The 21674-nt window shown below is 42.1% G+C and overlaps 1 protein-coding gene across 6 annotated transcripts in view; it reads right to left on the reverse strand.

Annotated features, from left to right (window-relative positions):
• Window positions 1–21674, reverse strand: part of cdh23 (cadherin-related 23) — a 494731-nt gene that overhangs the window by 166629 nt on the left and 306428 nt on the right. For all 6 annotated transcript variants that reach the window (XR_009064688.1, XM_057848926.1, XM_057848928.1 and 3 more), the window contains 6 exons: window positions 18816–18888; window positions 18021–18137; window positions 17684–17796; window positions 12339–12446; window positions 2590–2779; window positions 2232–2377 (listed from right to left, as the gene is read on the reverse strand). Coding sequence is in view for 5 of the 6 variants with exons in the window: in XM_057848926.1 (XP_057704909.1) it covers window positions 2232–2377; window positions 2590–2779; window positions 12339–12446; window positions 17684–17796; window positions 18021–18137; window positions 18816–18888 (747 nt within the window). In the remaining variant the exon portion in view is untranslated. The remainder of the gene's footprint in view (window positions 1–2231; window positions 2378–2589; window positions 2780–12338; window positions 12447–17683; window positions 17797–18020; window positions 18138–18815; window positions 18889–21674) is intronic.

Below are 21674 nucleotides of genomic sequence, written 5' to 3' on the forward strand. Positions count from 1 at the left end.
ACATGCAAAAGACTCCTCGATGAATGTTGGTATTAAAGATAGGGGAATTAATTTGTGGGTACGCATCCTCAGTAGTGTTCCACTGGGTCATGGGGTGTTTCGGCCTTTGACACTATACACCCTCCCCAGAGGCGGCCAGCTGCAGGGTGATCAGCCCTGAGCTTGCGTCCCAAGCCCAATTAGCCAAGGCAGTCGCCTTGGTGCAAGGTGGCAAAAAAAACCTCAGGGGGACTATGCATGGCAGGGGTGTCCAGTTCCCTGAGCCAGGCTAAGGCTGACCGCATACCTCCTGACGCACTACCTGTGGGCCCAGCTTGGGTCGTTCCTCTTTAGCCATAGCCACTGGCTGCTTCTTTCAGCTGCTTCTGACGCAGCTTTGACGGCTGTGCGCTGGCTCTGGCCCCTGACTCCCAAGTCCCTCAGCAGCTTTGTATAAGTTGTTCCCACAAAGCCTCTGCACCCGACTTCCACTGGGCGGACTTCAGTGTTCCAGCCACGCTGTTGAGCTTCAGCGGCTAGTTCGAAATACCGCAGGTGTTTTCGCTCATATGCCTCCTCTATAGAGTCCTCCCATGGTACGGTGAGTTCGATGATAAATACCTTTTTTAAGAAGGGGGACCAGAGCACCAGGTCAGGCCTCAAGGTGGTAGTGGCGATCTCTGAGGGGAACACCAGCTGTTTGCCAACATCTGCCAGCATCAGCCAGTCACGTGCTGGGAACAACTGGCTTCTCTCTGATGGTGTAGTAGACCTCATGGCAGCTGTGGCCCCTTCACGAACAAAGGCAGGACCCCAGGAGCTATTAGATCTCTGTGGTAGGGCGTTGATGTGAACTCGCTTTCCCTCCAGAGTAGAAGCAATGCTCTTCAAGACCTGGTTGTGGCGCCAAGTGTACCGTCCTTGGGTGAGGCTGGTTTTACACCCTGTAAGTATGTGCCTGAGGGAGGCTGGCTTGGTGCACAGGACACATGCAGGATCTTTACCAAACCACTGGTGGAAAATATATATGTTTGGGGGGAATGAAGTCATCAGCCAATAAAACATTGCATTTGGGGGGGGTGGACCGGCACATTCAGCTAGTCAATAAGGATGAATTTAAGTCTGGACATAATGAAAACAATTCACATAATAATGGTAGGGTCTGTTCTATCCTTGCAGCATACGGGAAGACAATATACATACATAACGCAAATAATGATCTAAACGAGGGACGGCTAGCTTGACTTCATTATTACTTGTGGAGTCTGGCCTGACCGCTGTAGTTTTGCAGGTTAGCAAGTTTATACAGTTTTATGTTATGCTAACTCTGATGCAGGTCGGACTTTCTGTAGCAAAATTTAGTGGTGTTTCCCCCACATCCACAACATTGACGTCTTTTTACATTACGTTACAGAAAAAAAAACTTCGATGGGGGGTGGAAGAAGCGGCATCATAGGCATTGATTAAGAGGTAGGGGGGCACAGCCCAGTCTATAAGCTAAATGAATGGGAGGGGTGGAGTGTACACAAATCAGCTCTGTGATCTAGAAACCAGTAATCGTGTGAATCCCTTGTGAGTGTAAGCCCGTTGGCAACCGACCCTACGCCGCCCCATCGCCAATCCCGGCACTGGGACCCCACACCCGAGCGCGCCCAATCACATCCAGTCGCACACGAGCCCCATCAAACACGAGGCAGCCAAGCAGACGAGCGGAGCCGCCCACCTCGGTGGCTGAAAAATGTCATTGCATGTAATTGACTTTCCTTCATATGAATTTAAAATTAAGACTTTGCCGGTAAAGTGTTGTCTATAAAAGTCGCAAAGCAACAAAATGAACAACAAAAATGAATGGAATGAAAAAAAATATATTTATCATAGTCAAGTCATAAGCCAATAAAACATTGCATTTGGGGAGAGGGGGTGGACCGGCACATTCAGCTAGTCAAAAGGGAGGAATTTAAGTCTGGACATAATGAAAACAATTCACTTAATATTGGTAGGGTCTATTCTATCCTGACAACATAAGGGAAGACAATATAAATTACCTATATAACTGAATGAATGAATAAATTCATTATACAATAATATAAGGTTGCATGAAAGTTGGTGGGGACAATTTGAGCATCCTGAAAAGTTTGTAGTGGTATGTCCTTACCGTCCCTATGCAAACCTACACCCAGATTGTGAGGCTATACTGGTGATTGAGGTGAATTAAGCCAAAGTAACAAATAGTGTTTGTGCCTAAATGGTACCTTAAACACTGACGAACCAATTGGGAGTCCCTCTGGCACTTCAGCTTCAAATGGAAGATTGACAAAGGCTGGGTCGTTGTCATTAAGATCCAACAGGTTAACAAATACCGTGGCGCTCGCTGATGCACGCAGGGGAGGTCTACCACCTACAGAGGGCGCCAGAGAAACATAAACACACATTGGGTTGTCAAGGGAATTGATCTTGCACAATAAAGTTTTCACAGTGAACATAAAATTTAAGGATTGAGGCTTGAAAATCGTCACTAATCACCCAGAATTGAGCACTTGTCTCAGGGTGGTGTAAAGTCAATGATGCTTGCTTTACATGTACGTCAAACAAACTAACACAAGTACTCACGGTCAACAGCAGAGATGATGATGGTCCTCATGAGCGTTGTGACCCTCGGGTCGGAGCTTTCTCTGTCCAGCGTGACGCCGCTGGTTCGTATTTTCCCAGTGAAGCCGTTTATGGTGTAGAATGGGTTTTCTGTGCTGATACTGTACACCACAGTTCCATTCTGCCCGTTGTCGGGGTCGAGTGCCAGCACCTGGACAGGAGAGTGACACAGCAGAGTTCATTACCTATTGACGTGACACTTCGTCATTCTTTGACTTATCACACCTTACCAGAGGGGGCTGACGTTCATTTAGTAAAAGCCGAAGACGGCACACGCTCATGTCGGATTTAAAGTTGGATTTTTGAAGAACTACGAAAGCTGTACCGCATACAAACAGTAAGGACTGTCTCAGGAGTGATTGGTTCGAGGATTCAAGTAAATAATATATTTTTCGTACCATGCATGCGTGATTGAAGCATTTATTCATAGGAATTTTCTTCTTTGTTTACACATGGAGGTGGCTAATTTTCGTAACTGACTAGCCTCATTGCTGGCAATATTTATGCAAAATAAACACTAACTCCCCATTTTCTTTGCTTTTCATCAAGAATCGAGACTGTTTTACGTCCATATCTACAAAGAATTCAGAGATTTAAGCATTTATTTACAAGAATTTTCGCCAGAAAAGCTCTGTTTACACCAGGTTGCCAATTTAGAAGTCCCCAGTGCTTTCTGTCAAACCATTTTCTAGTGCTTCATCAGGTGCTAGCCTCATTCGCTAACAGAGTAGCATTGTACTTCGACAAAATACATAAATAAATGCTAACTGCACATTTTCTTTGCTTTTCACCAAAATAATCGAGACTGTTTTACGTTCATATCTATAAAGAATTCAGGGATTTAAGTATTTATTCACAAGAATTTTTGCCAGAAAAGCTCTGTTTATGCCAGGCGGCCGCTAGCATCATTTGCTAACAGAGTAGCATTGTACTTCGACAATATACGTAAAATAAACCCTAACTGCACGTTTTCTTTGCTTTTCACCAGGAATCAAGACTGGTTTACGTCCATATCTATTAAGAATTCTGGGATTTAAGCATTTATTCACAAGAATTTTCGCCAGAGGAGCTCTGTTTACGCCAGGCGGCAGGTAGCCTCATTTGCTAACAGAGTAGCATGGTACTTCAACAATATACGTAAAATAAACGCTAGCTGCACATTTTCTTTGCTTTTAACGAAGAAGAGAGACTGTTTTACGTCCATATCTATGAAGAATTCGGGGATTTAAGCATTTATTCACAAGAATTTTTGCCAGAAAAGCTCTGTTTATGTCAGGCGGTAGTCTCATTTGCTAAAAGAGTAGCATTGTACTTCGACAATATATGTAAAATGAAGGCTAACTGCACAGTTTCTTGGCTTTTAACCAAGACGAGAGACTGTTTTACACCCATATCTATAAAGAATTCAGGGATTTAGGCATTTCTTCACAAGAATTTTCGCCAGAAAGCTCTGTTTACGCCAGGCGGCCACTAGCATCATTTGCTAACAGAGTAGCACTGTACTTCGAAAATATACATAAAATAAACGCTCGCTGCACAGTTTCTTTGCTTTAAACCAAGAATCGAGAATGTATTACGTCCATATCTATGAAGAATTTGGGGATTTAAGCATTTATTCACAAGAATTTTTGCCAGAAAAGCTCTGTTTATGTCAGGCGGTAGTCTCATTTGCTAAAAGAGTAGCATTGTACTTCGACAATATATGTAAAATGAAGGCTAACTGCACAGTTTCTTGGCTTTTAACCAAGACGAGAGACTGTTTTACACCCATATCTATAAAGAATTCAGGGATTTAGGCATTTCTTCACAAGAATTTTCGCCAGAAAGCTCTGTTTACGCCAGGCGGCCACTAGCATCATTTGCTAACAGAGTAGCACTGTACTTCGAAAATATACATAAAATAAACGCTCGCTGCACAGTTTCTTTGCTTTAAACCAAGAATCGAGAGTGTATTACGTCCATATCTATGAAGAATTTGGGGATTTAAGCATTTATTCACAAGAATTTACACCAGAAAAGCTCTGTTTACATCAGGCGCTAGCCTCATTCGCTAAAAGAGTAGCATTGTACTTCAACAATATACCTAAAATAAACGCTAACTGCACAGTTTCTTTGCTTTTAACCAATAATCGAGGCCATTTTACGTCCATATCTATAAAGAATTCAGGGATTTAAGTTTTTTTTCACAAGAATTTTCGCCTGAAAAGCTCGGTTTATGCCAGGCAGCCGCTAGCCTCATTCGCTAACAGAAATGATTATAAAGAGCTACTCTATTCTATAATAAGTTGTGATTGTATATAGAATTTTTTATTAATCTATTTACATATCATTTATAATTGATTCTGCATATTTTGCTCAAGTATTAAAGTTTCTGAAGTTAAATTGAGTGATGTTGAAAACTTAAAAAAATAAGTTGCTATTTTGGTCAAAAACATATGTTCTATATTGCTATTTATCCTCAAAATATAGGTGATTATCTCTGCATTTGATAATTTTTTGTGTGCATCTAGTGTAAAATCTGAGACTTTTAAAGCCATTTTGAGTTGTGTTATACTTACATAAAAAAAAAATAATCGGGATTTTATAAGGGAACAATTTTGAATTTTTTTATGCTGCTGCTCATGGAGACTCATATATGGCTAAAGTAGCCTATTTTGGTTTTAGTCGGTAGCAGCTTTGGTTTCGAAAATATTTGAATTTGAAGTTTTTGAAAATAGGCCCCCTACGACTCGGCCACGTTACCCGCGTCATGTCAATGGGTTATGAACTCTATGGACACGCATATTGTCTTTTGATCGACATTTACTTTACTTCACACGTCTTACAATGCGTGTAATACCTCTTAGGTTTAATTGCATGTTCTAATAAAAGTGTGCTTAACAAGTGAAACTGTCGGATGACAATAGGTATGAAACGATAATATGAGTGCACCGCATCCCCTTCCTCACCTTGGGTGTCAATCACACCACGCACACTGAGAGGCGACTGCTCCCCTCACAGCACTTGGTAATAAGAAAAATGGTGACGTCTCTTTCGGTGATGAATGCGTTGGAAGGAGAGCCCGGCTACAACATTTGCTGGGTTTTAAAGAGTTGATCAATTATTCAATGCGCTGACTAAAAATGCCAGAAAATGGTTAATTGGTCATTAGAGGAACAAAGGTTTTTCAGGTATTTAATTATTAAGGCCACATGGTAAGCAGGCAAAGTCGAGGTGTATTGATAAGAAATTGCAAAGAAAAGTGTCTACGTTAGGAAGTGACGCTGGGCTCGGTTGAAATAATCCATTTATGGATGGTCCACTTCAGCACATTGGAAGATGTTGAGCTTCTACAGTATATGAACTAGATTTGTTCATAGACTTCATTACACTTCGTCATTCTTTGCGCCACGCCTTACCATAGGGGGCCGAGTTTGAAGCTTATTTTAGTAATAGTCAGCCGAAGACAGCACACGGTCATGTCAAGGCCGGGTTTAAGCTTGGATTTTTGAAGAACTACAAAAGCTGTACCGCAGGAGGGATTTGTTTGAGGATTCACAGTAAATAATATATTTTTCGTACCATGCATGTATTTTGAAACGTTGTGAAAAAAAAAAATCAATGGGAGAATAGGAACCGTGACGGCATTGGCGTCATTCTTCGGCATATATACTTAAAATACAGTGCCTTCCATAATTATTGGCACCCCTGGTTAAGATGTGTTTTTTAGCTTCTAATAATATGGGACCTTAATGGAAAAAAAGAGAAAAATCCAACCTTCAATACATTTGCATGGGGAAAAAAATCCCACATAAAGAAATAATTATTTGACATCAAATAATTTGTGTCACAATTATTAGCACCCCTGGTGTTAATACTTTGTACAACCCCCTTTTGCCAACAAAACAAGGTCTGGGGACTGAGATGGCCATGGGAGGAGCTTGATTTTGTGTCTGGTGAACCATTTCTGTGTAGATTTGGCCATATGTTTAGGGTCATTGTCTTGCTGAAAGACTCAGTGACGACCCATCTTCAGCTTTCGGGCAGAGGGCAACAGATTTTGATTTAAAATGTGCTGGTATTTCAAAGCATTCATGATGCCATGCACCCTAACAAGGTTCCCAGGACCTTTGGAAGCGAAACAGCCCCACAGCATCACCGACCCACCCCCATACTTCAGAGTGGGTATTAGGTGCTTTTCAGCATGCGCATCTTTCGTGGCATGCCAAACCAACTTGGAGTGTTTGTTGCCAAAAAGCTCAATCTTGGTCTCATCTGACCAAAGCACACAGTCCCAGGCCACGAAAGATGCGCATGTGATTGTGATTGTCCACGGCGGCTCCTCGGTGTTCTCCTGCCTCCGCCTTCCCCTCTTTTCTCTAACTGGGTATCCGCCCTGTGCTCCGCTGCGGATCGCTGGCTGGGCGGCGGTGTATCGGCTGGATGTTGCCTGCTACGGCGGGGGACCCTGCCCTGCCCTGGGTTTGGTGGGCCGCTGGGGGCCCCGTGGTGTGCCGTGTCGGCTGGGGGGGTGCGGCGGCGGCTCGTGGCCCGGGTGGGCGGACAGGGTTGGGGACGGGCGTGGGGTTGGAGGGCTCCTTTGCTGGGCTGTGGGAGGAGGGATGGGCTGCGGTGCCCCCCCGGGTCCGCCCTCCCTCTCCGGGCTGGCTGGGTGGGGGCCGTGGCCCTGTGTCGGCGCCCGCGTGGCCTCTCCGGTCGTCTGCATGACTGCTGCGTGCCCTGCGGGGTTTGTGTGCGGCTGGATGTTATTGGGCGCGTTCGGACGGGGGGTCCCGGTGCTGGGATTGGCGATGGGGCGGCATAGGGTCGGTCGCCAACGGGCTTACACTCACAAGGGATTCACATGATTACTGGGTTCTAGATCACAGAGATGATTTGTGTACACTCTACCCCTTTCTATAGCTTAGCTTATAGACTCCCCCACCTTCTTCCCCCTCTTTCCCTGGTCAACAGGCCCCCCACATGGTGTCAACCGGAAATACATTTAGCTGACGATAGCACCAACATATTGGTAGTTTGTGTAGTTAGGCGTTCAATGTATTTCTCATTGTTGTTTGTGTTTCTTCTCTTTCTTCTCTTGTGTTTCTTTTCTTCTGTTCCCCTATAACCTCTTCCTGTTCGCTGTTTTGTCATAATAAAAGAGGTATGTTGAATGATCACAAAGGGAGTATGTGAAACGTTAAAACTGTTCAGACTATCCGGGCACTTAGACTTCCATTCTCCGTGTCAAACAGCTGAACAGGACAGGTTAAGAAAAAAAAAAAAGTTGTGATTGTATATAGAACTTATTAGTAACCTATTTATGTATTATAATTGATTTGGCATGTTTTCCTCGAGTATTAGTTTCTGATGTTAAATTGAGTGATTTATTCACTGTCGAAAACTTGCAGTAAATAGAAAAAAAATTAAATCGCTATTTTGGTCAAAAACATATATGTTAAATATTGCTATTGAGCCTTAAAATATAGGTGATTATCTCTGCATTTGGTGATTTTTGTGTATCTAGTGTCAAATCTGAGACTTTTATAGCCACTTTAAGTTGTGATATACTTATATAAAAAATAATCCGGATTTTATAAGAGAACGACTTTGAATTTTTTGATGCCGCTGCTCATGGAGACTCATATATGGCTAAGGTAGGTGCCTGTTTTGGTTTTAGGTCGGTAGCGGCTTTGGTTTTGAAAATATTTGAATTTGAAGTTGGTATGAACCTAGCCTAAATGTCTCGAGCCTCAGGCGTTGTAGAACCAGCGCCAAAGCACAGTTTATTAATCAGAAAACATTGAAATAATTTATTTATTTATTTTTAAATGAATGTATTTTTCAGCCTTTTGGTTTTTTGGCCAAACGTCTGCAATATTCGGCTTTCGGTACATCCCTAATATTTTTAGCTATCTTGATACCATGTTTGATTACCATGTTATTAAAAATGCTAAATAAGAAACAATAATGTTTGGAAAAAAATATTACAATTAATAAGTGCATTGGTAGCACTTTATAATAACTATCCGTTTTACTAGTTAATAGCTCATTAGTAAACTGTTGATAAATGATTTATTGTTGATTTGTGAAGTATTTGTTAACAATTTGTTTAGCATTTACAGGGTGTTCCAATATAGTTGACCACATTATAAATGCTATTCTAAATGAATCACAGTTTGTGTAGAAACGTTTCAAGTGTTTGTGTGTAACATTTGGCATTTCTATCTTTTTGGGTTAAGAAATGCCGTTCACTTCAAAAGAAAAGGCATTTTGATAAGGCATTTTGCAGGCAGCGCTCATGTTGCACATTTATGAAAATCTGCCATAGAACCAACAAATATTTGTACTTTTCTTTGTAAATTTAACCAATAAAACTTATGACCTTCAACATAAAGTGTATATAGTTTTATTAAGATCCATCAACTAGCATGGGCATTTAGAATGGGGTCAACCATATTGGAACACCCTGAAAATGCTTAACAAACTGTTGACAAATACAGTGGTACCTCTACATACGAAGTTAATCCGTTCCAGGACCTTGTTTGTAAGTCGAAATGGTCGTATGTCGAGCAGGATTTTCCCATAAGAATACATTATAATTCCATTAATTCATTCCACAGCCCAAAAACCTTCACTAAATCCTTAAAAAATACTGCTGGTACTATTACAAATGGCAATTACACATAGCAAAACAAATAAATTATAAATCAAAATCGGAATAATAATAATAATAATAATAATTCCTGTATTAATGTAACGAATCGGGTTCTAATGTGGCGGACGTTTTTTGCTGACCCTGAACGCACCGCGGGGCTGACGTGCCAGAGACAGACCGGTGAGCTTGAGTTTCACTTTCACTTTGAATGTTTTCTTGAGAACACCGTCAATTGCGGCAGACAGAAGGTGTTTTTGTTTTGAATAAGTTGTGAAATAAATGATAAAAACGTGGCGAAGTTGGCGATTTCTCTGGAGATGTTACCACAATAAGAATTGTCAGATTAATTTATAAAGACTGGCGAACGATGGTCGGAGGAGGACCGTGGAGATGTATTGTTGAGCCATTTCACGGATGCCCACCCTACGCTCATATTTTTCTGTCATTTGCATCTTCATTTAGAAGGTAAGCGTCAACTTTTTCCTTGTTTCACCACCTGTACCAACCTTTTCTGAAACCAGTGTTGATTTGTCACACAAGAAAATCCGCCGTGCATTTGTCTGCGGTGCTGCCATTGTCATGGTATTTCGAGCATGTCGTCGGATGTAGAAAACAAAAGGCGAGTCAAATTTTACGTCGGATGTCGAAAAGTTCGTGTGTCGAAGCGATCGTATGTAGAGGTACCACTGTACTTCACAAATCAACAATAAATCATTTATCAACAGTTTACTAATGATCTATTAACTAGTAAAACGGATAGTTATTATAAAGTCTTACCAGCGCATTTTATTTAATTTATTTTTTTTAATTAAATTTCATTTCAATGCCATATTTCACAGCCGTAGGCTACAGAAAACAAAGGTGGGAAGGCAAACATTTTAAAAAGTCAATATTTCTATCTTTCCTTCTTATTTCTCCATTGGTCTCTGTTCAAGACGCACTCTCGCTCTCCTGCCTTGCAGCTGAATAATTTGCAAAGTGTATGACTGCAGGCTACATTTTAATTAGCAATCGGACTCCCTTAATTACACTCAGCGACGCCTCTTTAATTAATGAATGATCAGGGCTTAATTTCCAACAGCACGGAGCCAAAGACACCAGCAGGACAATGAGGGAGTTTAGGAGCAATATTCACACGTTTACTTTGCGATGACCTACACTGTCAGGGCAATTTGTTCATGTTGTCTCTAGTCTAGTGAAGCTGGAGTACTGTATAGGTTATAGGGGTGGGAACCTCTGGGTAGATCATGATACGATTGCAATTTAAGGCTCAGGATGATCTCACAATATGGTGATAGAACAATTATCGATACATTGGTACGGAAATCATTCGAGGATAATCTACAAAGCAATTAATAAAGAAAAACAAGCTATAAGTAGGCCCCGGGTTACGGACGAGTTCTGTTCCTATCCTGGCGACAAAACCCGAATTTCCGCGTAAATCGGAATTAACTCTTCAAAAATTCAAAATAACCACCCCAAAGTCCAAAAGTATTGTATTGTTTCAGCTAATATATGTTTGTGTATGCATTTGTAATTAAGCTTACAGCTACAGTTTGTGGAGTTAGGCTTGAGCAATTTGCTATGAGAAGTGTAAATACGTTAGCATTTGGGCTAACGGTCTTTTGTTAGGCAAATTAGGTTAATTTTAGAGCTGCAGCTATCAAATAATTTAGTAATCGAGTATTCTACTGAAAATTCCATTGATTAATCTAGTCATCGGACAAAACACTTTTTTCAAGTGAAGAGCGATTATAAATATACTAGGGGTGTCAAACGATTCAAATTTTTAATCGAGTTAATTACAGCTTAAAAATTAATTAATCGTAATTAATTGCAATTCAATCTATAAAATATGCCATATTTTTCTGTAAATTATTGTTGGAATGGAAAGATGAGACACAAGATGGATATATACATTCAACATACGGTACATAAGTACTGTATTTGTTTATTATAACAATAAATCAACAAGATGGCATTACCATTATTAACATTCTGTTAAAGCGATCCATGGATAGAAAGACTTGTAGTTCTTAAAAGATAAATGTTAGTACAAGTTATAGAAATTTTATATGAAATCCCCTCTTAATGTTTTCGTTTTAATAAAATTTGTAAAATTTTCAATCGAAAATAAACTTAGCAGCCCGCCATTGTTGATGTCAATATTTACACAATGCTCATGCATGCTGAAGCCCATAAAATCAGTCGGACCCAAGCGCCAGCAGAGGGCGACAAAACTCCAAAAAAAACACAAGTAACAAGTGGACATTGCACTTTGCTGTTATTTTAATCTGTGTGAGCGGGGCATGTGCGTTAATTGCGTCAAATATTTTAACTTGATTAATTTAAAAAAATTATTACCGCCCGTTAACGGGATAATTTTGACAGCCCTAAAATATACATTAGCAAACAAGACAGTTCGAAGAATATTGGACCATTTTTAGACAATGTCTTTACTTTAGATGTACGTTGTTGAACAAAGCCAACAATTGCATCTCAGATGTGACAAAAAAAACCCAACAAAAAACAATTCACTGCATTCACTCAAAAACTTCCTGTACGCACGTGATGTCAGCATGTTGTGCCGCATTAAAAGTAGTCCGGGCAAAGCGTCATGCTTAGAGCTGGCAAAATTAAACAATTCCTCAAGGCGGAGAAAATTCCTCGATCAATTTTTAAAATCAAGTTACACGAATTATTCGAGTAATCATTTCAGCTCTTCTAGCTATCTTATTTTTTTACATTATTTTATTAATATAACTTGTAATTCATGTTTTTGGATAGTTATTTTGAGATTTAGGGGTGCTCAAAGGGTTAATTCTGATTTACGCAGAAAATCGGGTTACGTCGCCAGCGTAGGAGCGGAACTCATTCGTAACCGGGGGACTACCTGTCTCACCTTTTCGATATATTGGAACACCCCTTATAGGTAATATGCTCTCGGGTGCATTATTTGAATAAATGTTCTTTGATCCAAGTTACAAACCAGATAATACATGGAGCTTGCATTCTGTTGAATGACTAATAAGCAGGGCTAACAGTGCTGTCAAGATGTGTGTGGCACACTCACCGTGATGACGTCTGTGTTGATTGGGCTCATCTCCACCACGTTGGCATGGTATGGTTCGTCTTTCCACTGGGGAGGATTGTCGTTGATGTCCAATATGGTAATATTCACCTATCCGAAATGGGAATTAGACATTGAGAGATAAATAAATCAAATACCGTATTGGCCCGAATATAAGATGGCCCTTATTAAAAGACGACCCCCTCTTTTTCAAGACTCAAGTTTGAAAAAAGATTTTTTGAACACCAAATTAATTTTTTTTACAGAAAATAATTACAGTACATCCGAAGCAAATGATTATAACAATATATTTGAGAGTAGGGCTTCAGCTATTGAATATTTTAGTAATTGAGTAATCGAGTTAAAATTCTTCCGATTAATCGAGTATCAAATGCATGATGGGAAGTGGAACCTTGACTGTGCGTAATGCTACCAATTGATATATCTTCTCTGCGATGGGGAATAACATGAGGTGTTAAGAAAAATCAATCAATTGCTACCTTGCTTACCCACATTGCTTCCCATGATATTTCTAATCGTGGGAAGAGGATTGTAAGACTTTAGCCCAGGGGTGTCCAAACTTTTTGCAAAGGGGGCCAAATTTGGTGTGGTAAAAATGTGGGGGGCCGACCTTGGCTGACGTCCTTTAGGTAGAACAATATATTGAAGCAAATTTTAGCAACCCATTCTGTGTGTCACATTTGCTTTATTTTTTTTTTAAATTCATAATTTCAACAATCTCGCAACTAGCCTTTGTGGGGTTCTCTTTCGACTCTCGGGCTCTTGCAAAATACTGCTGCTGTGAAATTGAACTAGCTTCAAGTTGCTTCAATTTCTCGCTGCGTATCTTCCCTGTAATCTGGTTGTACATGTCAGCATGTCTCGTTTAGTAATATCGCCTCACATTTTGAACTCTTTAAAAACAGCGACTGTCTCTGCAAATGAGGCAGACACAGTTGTTGTGTATTTTACTGAAGAAATAGTCCAATTTCCACCTATCCTTGAAGCGTCGGCCATCGCAGTCAACTTTTTTTGTTGATTGTCGCTATTTTAAAAAAAAATGGAGGTAAAGGATCACACGGGGTAATGTTCCTTAGAGTGCTGCTGCCTTTTAGTGGGTCAATGAGGAGCAGCATTTAGTGTGTAAGCTACTTCATATGCTGGTAGCTGCACTGCTGACCAATTTATTAAGTGTGTGCGGGCCAGAAGATATTGATTTTATGACAGAGGCTGGGGGCCGGATGAAATTTCACCACGGGCCGCATTTGGCCCCCGGGCCGGACTTTGCACATGTCTGCTTTAGCCAATTAAAAAAAGGCTACAAAGGCTGCCAAAATTCACTCTACTCATTTTACGCTGCCTTTTATCGCTCTATATGGGTAAAACGGCGCCATTACAGATTGAGCGCGACAATGCGTGAGTGGGTTGTGCATTAATTGCGTTAAATATTTTAACGTGATACATTTTTTAAAAAATTAATTACCGCCGGTATCGGGATAAATTTGATAACCCTACCTGTAGCCTAAACTAAAGACTCTGGATGAGTGTAACATATTATGTCTGGAACGTTGAATACAATTAGAAAACGATGTAATAAAAATAAATATATATATATATATTAAAAAAAGGCATGGCTGATATTTTTTTGCCGATTCTGATACTTTGAAAATGACGTGATCGGACCCGATCGATCGGCACATCTCTAATAAATATACATGAGAAAACAAGACATTTCATCTAATATTGAACCATTTTCAGTCAATCAATGTCTTTATTTTTTTCGATTTACATTGTTGAAAACAGCCAACAATTGCATCTCAGATGTGACTGGAATAGAAAAAAAAAAGACTAATTCAGTGCTTTCACTCAAAAAACTTCTAGTTCTTAAAAAAAAAAACATATATATACGTATATTTCTTACCTAAAAATGTCATGACGCTTGATAACACACATCACTTAAAAGTTAGGTGTTTTTCCCACTTGGTTCAATTGAATTCCCATTTGTGTCAAGCTATTTTTAGGTTGTAGTTAAGTTTTAAGTTAGCCTGTAAACTAAGTCCTGATAGGATTTTTAGTTTTTCTGTTTTCCATATAAATGTATGATACCTGCTGTATTGGAGCACATTAGGGACCAGTGCTACTTGGTGTGTTATCCAGCAATGACTACTAAGCTAAAATTGACAGTTAGCATTATTAAGTTTTTATTTTACACCCTCATCACTCTACAGCGCTGTTTTCACAGATTAAATAATACTGCTTTAAGATGGCGGCTGTTTACTAACGCCGCCGACTCTGTCATTTTGCATCTTGTTATATATAAATGATATCTATTAGCCGCATCAGCCGCTATCTGCTACCACCGTAGCATCAGACGCTAGCCGCTACCACCGTCATGCCGGCGTTTTTAGCAGCTGTCGGCTGCAGTCAGGTATTTCTTGCTTCGTCCTCTACGCACATGACGACAGCGTGTTGTCTCTCATTAAAAGTAGTCGGGCAAAACGTGATGCTTAGAGCTGGAAAAATTAAACGATTCCTTGAGGTGAATAAAATTACTCGTGTCAGTTTTTAAACTCGAGTTACTCGAGTATTCGTTTCAGCTCTATTTGCGATAAAAAGTTATTTTGCCTCATTCAAATCTTAATATCTGAACATTTAAATATGTAAACTAAAGTGCAATCACATTCGTAAATGAATGGCTTCTTGTTTTGGAAATGTAAATAAACCAATCTATTGTGATAAAACAACAAAATTGCAATAACTGCATTAACCATCAAAGTGAAGTCTAACTGTGACTGTGGTCTTGAAACAAATCTGAATAAGGAAAAACATTGCAATAAAATAATGCAAACTGGTTAAACTTGAGAGTAGCTGAGATCTGCCATGAGTAGGGTTGGGCATCGAGCATCGATGGGAACCGGTTCTAACACTCCGATGCTACCGGAATCGTTCGAACTTTTAAATTTCGATTCCTTGTTTCGATGCCCTGAGTGCCAAGTGGAAAAAAATTGCTTGAGTTCAAAGACTGATATTTATATTCAAGTTAAAATTAGCCCCGTGAGATGTTCATTTTATTTTTAAAAAATCATCGAGAAGTTAAGACTTTAATATAAACTAGAGATGTCCCGATTGATCGGTCTGATCACGTCATTTTCAAAGTATCGGAATCGGCAAAAAAATATCAGACATGCCTTTTTTAAATATACACTGTATATGTTTATTTTTTAACTAAATCGTTTTCTAATTGTCTTTAACGTTACAGACATAATGTGTTACACTCTTCCAGAGTCTATAGTTTAAGCTTAAGGTAGGGTTATCAAATTTATCGCGTTAACGGCGAGATATTTTTTTTTACATTTATCACGTTACAATATTTAACGCAATTAACGCATGCGCTGCACGACCCACTCACGCATTGTTGCGTTCAATCTATAATGGCGCCATTTTACCCATGCAGTATATAGAGCTAAAAGGCAGCGTAAGTTGAGTAGAGTGAATTTTGACAGCCTTTGGAGCCTTTTTTTAAATGGATAAAGCCTTACAATCCCTTTCCCAACGATTACGATAATCGTGGGAATCAATGTGGGGAAGACAGGTAGTAGTTGATCTTTTTCTTAACACCCTATGTTACGCCCAACGCAGAGAAGATATATCAATTGGTACCACGACGCACAGTCATGGTTGCACTTCCCATCATGCATTTGGGCAGAAGTTAAATGGCTACAGTATCATTTACTGAAAGCTCAACAAATACACTAGATGGCAATATTTAGTCACAATATGCAAAGTCACATTTATCCTTTGAGAATTACAAGTCCTTCTGTCCGTGGATCCCTCTCACAGAAAGAATGTTAATCATGTAAATGCCATCTTGAGGATTTATTCATAATTCATATGAATTTTCATATTTCATATTTCATGAATATTCATAATAAACAAATAAGGTACTTACAGTATGTAGTGTATGTTGAATGTATATATTCATCCGAGTTTTATTCATTTTTTTCTTAATGCATTGCCAAAATGTATATGATCGGGAAAAATTATCGGGAATGATTGGAATTGAATCGGGAGCAAAAAAAAAAAAAAAAGCAATCAGATCGGGAAATATCGGGATCGGCAGATACTCAAACTAAAACAATCGGATCGGGAGCAAAAAAACATGATCGGAACAACCCTAATATAAACTATGCAATTTTTTTGAACCTGCATTTTTTTTTTTTTTTTACCCTGCCTCTTAAAAGAATCGGAATCGTTTGGAACCGGAATCGAAAACGGAATCGTTCAATTTCAAACAATGCCCAACCCTAGTCATGACAGAACATCGCTTCAATGATATCTGGCGCCATCTAGCGTCGTGAATGGGTATAATGTCTAGACCTCGAATATAAGATGACCACCAATTTTTCAGTGTTATTTCAATGCAAAAAACACTGTCTTATATTCGGGCCAAAACGGTAATAATACATTTTATTTCAAGCAACTTTCAAACCACTCAAGGACACTGTGCAAGAGAGATTAAAAATGAACTAACACAAATTAAAACAAGGAAAAAAGTAATAGAAAATTAAGTAGTAGAGTTAAAACAGAGCTAAGAAACAATGTGGGTAAGAAAGTTTGAACAGTTGTGTTTTGAGTTGGGATTTGAAAAGGGAGAAGCTTGTTATTGTACTAAGTTTAGGGGGTAGGGAGGTTCAGAGCTGGGGAGCAGAGTGACTAAAGGTTCTGGACCCAGAGGTGTTGAGACGGGTACGAAGGACATAAGGTGGAAGGAAGAAGAGGAATGAAGTGAACGGGGGGCTGAATACAGAGGAGCTTAGATATATATAGGATGGGGCCAGGCCATGAAATGCTGTGAAGGTTGATAAAAACAGTCTTGTATATAATTCTTTGTTTAATTGGGAGCCAGTGGTGTTGACGGAGGATGGAGCTGATGTGGTTTGTGGTAGGATTTCGAGTAATGAGGAGTGCTCCTATAAAGGGTTTGGGTTAGCATCCAATTTAAGACACCATAGTGATGACATGGCAATTTATCGATGTGTTTTTTACATTTTAGCAAATGTAGGGAAAATAAAACACTGAGACCACACAATGCATAGCAAGACTGAACGGGCCTCTCATACAACCCAGGTATGAAAAAGACTCAACCTTGTATCAGGAAGTTTTTGGTCATTTACTGAATTTGGCGTGTTGCCCAATAAATAGCCGACTTTGGCACCCAGCCTAGGTCAAGCCCGTGAATGAAAACTCACCATTTTGATAACTTAACATTCATATGTCTCATGAACAGTCTCATCCCGGCATCGCGCCAGGCGCGCCCCGCTATTTGAGAATTGGTCTAGAGCATTTACCGTGGCAATGCCAGTTTTCTGTTGCGGGCCCACTCCTCCATCTACTGCTCTGACGATGAGGATGTATTCGGACTTCAGTTCTCGGTCCAGCAAGGCTGTAGTGGTGATTTCTCCTAAGCCACAAATAAAAGTATTATCTGAATTTAGCAAGCGACAACAACAATTCGAGTGAGTTCATGCATAGTAAAGTCAAATATTTACATTAAACACATGGAGTGTGATGAACTAAAGAATTCTATCTATATAAGCGATAATAACTATTTTAGGAGTGGTCAGATTCACGCTGGTGATCATAAATGATCCTGTTTTTTTAACATACACCCACATGCAAACGTACCAGAGCGCGAGTTTAGACGAAACTGGGAGGAACCCTCCAGGGAGTAGATGAGCGAGTCTTGACCAAACTCCCGAGAGGCGTCTAAATCTGTGGCCTTGACAACTAGCACTGTAGCTCCTGTAAAGAGGTGGCGGGAACACAATTTTACAAAGGTAAGAGTGTACCGGTATTTGTATTCGCCCAGTATCATCACGGTACGGGCATCACGGTTCAGGGGTTAGGCTTTAGGGTTCGCGACTTCAGGTTTGAATGGAGACGAACCAAGACGGAACCATGTAAATGCAGACATGAAATTTGTGGTACTCTTGGAGCGTCACCATGTACACGGCCCCTAAATCTGAGCGTTGGCCCAGGCTGCTCAGCAATGTGGTTTCTTCAAATCATCTTGGAGACACAAAAAGTGGCCTGAGCTGAAGCTCAGGAGAGAGAGAGAGAGCGCGAGAGCAAGAGAAAGAGGGCAGGCAAATATCTCATTTCCCTCTAGCAAGTGGAAGCTAATCTAATGTCTGGGATAAAAGCCTCCTCTGAATGCATGCATGAAAATGAATATAGCAGCTAGTGATTTAGCTTTGAATAGTCAATAGCCAGCATTTGGACTATTTGAACGCACAAAATCTAAACAAACGATACGGTATCGGCTTGAAGACAATATGGGGGGAAAAAGTATGAAAAAAGGAAACCCTAAAGCACAAGACATAGGGAACATAATGTGATTCATTTATGCATGATTTCGTATATTGTATCGACCAGTAAATACATTGGAGGCATTTAAGTCTAAGTCAAAGGTTCACTCACCAGCATTTATGTTTTCTGGAATCTTGACAATGTAAGACGGCTTGCTGAACTTTGGTGGGTTGTCATTTTCATCCTGCAAGTGATATAAACATATTGTAATATTTCCAATGAGGGCAAAGTACTAACTTTTACAGTGGTAAAAACATTTGTGATTCATTAAAAAGTGCATTCCCACTCACGGGTAGGCGAACAGCTACAACCATTGTGGCGTCGCAGTGCCACAGGTCTCGCCACAGTGGTTTAGCACCACGGACGGCGACCACCCCACCTCCAGGCAACTGCCTCATTAGTTAACACCTGATGAGGCTTTTGTCATCAGGGCGCTCTCCCCATTATATAAAAGGGGAGAAGTGCATAGAGACAGGAGAGAAAAAAGCCAAGGACATGAAGAGGCATTCCACAGCCTGGCCGCGATCCCCCATGACGGAAGGTTTGTTTTGTTTTACGCAGAAGGCAGGAATTGGCCCCGGAAGAAACCATTGCCACGACAGAGGGCGGAGATGGGCCCCAGAAGAAATTGCCACCGCGACAGAGGGCGGAGATGGTCCCCGGAAGAAGCTACCGCCTTGACAGAGGGCAAAGATCGGCCCCAGAAGAAGCTGCTGCCGCGACACTGGTCAGACAAGGGCCCCTGAAGAAGCCCCTGCCGCGACAGAGAGCAGAGGCAGGCCCTGGAAGAAACCACCGCCACGACAGAGGGTGGCGATTGGCCCTGAAGAAGGTGCCGCTGTGACAAACCATGGAGATCGGGCCCCGGAAGAAGCCGGTGCCGTAAAAGAGGGCAGAGATCGGCCCTGGAAGAAGCTGCCGCGACAAAGGGCAAAGAACGGCCCCGGAATAAACCGCTGCTACGACAGAGGGCGGAGATGGGCCCCAGAAGAAGTTGCCGCTATAACAGAGGGTGGAGATGGGCCCCAAAAAAAGCTGCTGCTGCAACAGAAGGTGGAGAGCGGACCCTGGGGAAGCTGCCGCCATGACAGAGGGCAGAGATGGGCCCCGGAAGAAGACGCCGCCATGAGAGAGGGCAGAGATGGACCCCGGAAGAACCTGCAGCTGCGACGGAAGGTGGAGAGTGGACCCGGGAGAAGGTGACGCCACAAGAGAGAGCGGAGTGCGGCCCCGGGAGTAGCCGCTGCCGCGAATAGGGCAGAGCCAGGCCCCTGAAGAAGCTGCCACTGCGACAGAGGGTGGAAACGGACCCTGGAAGCCGCCGCCACGAGAAAGAGTGGAGCGTGGCCGTGGAAGAATGTGCCACCATGAGAGAGAGCAGTGAGCGGCCCCATGAGAAGCCGCAGCCGCGACATAGGGCTTATATGGGGCCCAGAAGAAGCCGTTGCTGCGACAGATGGGGCCGCCGTCGCGACAGAGGGCAGAGATGGGCCCCGGAAGAACCAGCCCCCATGAAAGAGGGCAGAGATGGACCCCGGAAGAAGCTGCAGTTGCGACAGAAGGCGGAGAGAGGACCTGGGAGAAGCTGATGCCACAAGAGAGAGCGGAGTGCGGCCCCGGGAGTAGCCGCTGCCGCGAATAGGGCAGAGACAGGCCCCTGAAGAAGCTGCCACTGCTACAGAGGGTGGAAACGGACCCTGGAAGCCGCCGTCACGAGAGAGAGTGGAGCGCGGCCGTGGAAGAAGGTGCCACCATGAGAGAGAGCAGTGAGCGGCCCCATGAGAAGCCGCAGCCGCGACAGAGGGCTTATATGGGGCCCAGAAGAAGCCGTTGCTGCGACAGATGGGGCCGCCGTTGTGACAGAGGGCAGAGATGGGCCCCGGAAGAACCAGCCCCCATGAAAGAGGGCAGCGATGGACCCCGGAAGAAGCTGCAGTTGCGACAGAAGGCGGAGAGTGGACCGGGGAGAAGCTGACGCCACAAGAGAGAGCGGAGTGCGGCCCCGGGAGTAGCCGCTGCCGCGAATAGGGCAGAGACAGGCCCCTGAAGAAGCTGCCTCTGCGACAGAGCGCGGAAACGGACCCCAGAAGAAGGTGCCGCCATGACAGGGAGTGGAGAGCGGCCCAATGCGAAGCCGCCGCCGCGACAGAGGGCTGATATGGGCCCCGGAAGAACCCGCCACCATGACAGAGGGCGGAGACGGACCCTGGAATAAGTTGCCGCCACGACAGAGGGCAGAGATCGGCCCTGGAAGAAGCCGCCGCTGCCGCGAGAGCGAAGACTGAACCAGGTTTCAGTCAAAGGGAGGGTGTGTGTGCCATCCCTATGCCACAGGGCTCGCCACAGTGGTTCACAACAAAGCCTCAACAGCTGTTACTCATCATTAATTTTAACAAGCAATCTCTAGCGCACTGTGGACCAAGAAAAGCAGCAGGACGCAGAGTGATCGGATCAGGACATCGCTAGTTTGTGGCGCTGCACATTAGAAGTGTCAAAAGTATCTTACTCGCAAATTAGCATCGATACTCAAATCGTGACATAAAGGATCGCGATTAATCGCCAGATTTTTTTTTTGTTTTTTAATCTAGATATTCTTTTAAAAATACTCAAGAAACATGCATTACAATTTGTGAAATATGAATCTATATTGTGAATCAGCATCAACCTTCTCCTTTGGGATTTCTCACAGCCTCACACTCATTGCATTTGCACTTTTTTTGTCACAACAACACATCTTGTCATCACTTGTAAGGTTTTGTGAAGTAGCGGAAAAAAAAAAAAAAAAACACTTCAGAAAGTGACACACAATATCTATGCGGTCCATGTCACACTTCAGCATTGTGTGTGATGCTGTCATCAAGTGATTAGCCGCTGTGACATGAGTCACAACACTGTGGCAGACGGAGGAGGGAAAGAGTAACGAGCAACATTAAGGTGAAAAGAATTAAGATTATGTTTCCAGCAGTGGAT

Source organism: Corythoichthys intestinalis, chromosome 10, assembly GCF_030265065.1.
Source record: "Corythoichthys intestinalis isolate RoL2023-P3 chromosome 10, ASM3026506v1, whole genome shotgun sequence".
Classification (NCBI taxonomy): domain Eukaryota; kingdom Metazoa; phylum Chordata; class Actinopteri; order Syngnathiformes; family Syngnathidae; genus Corythoichthys; species Corythoichthys intestinalis.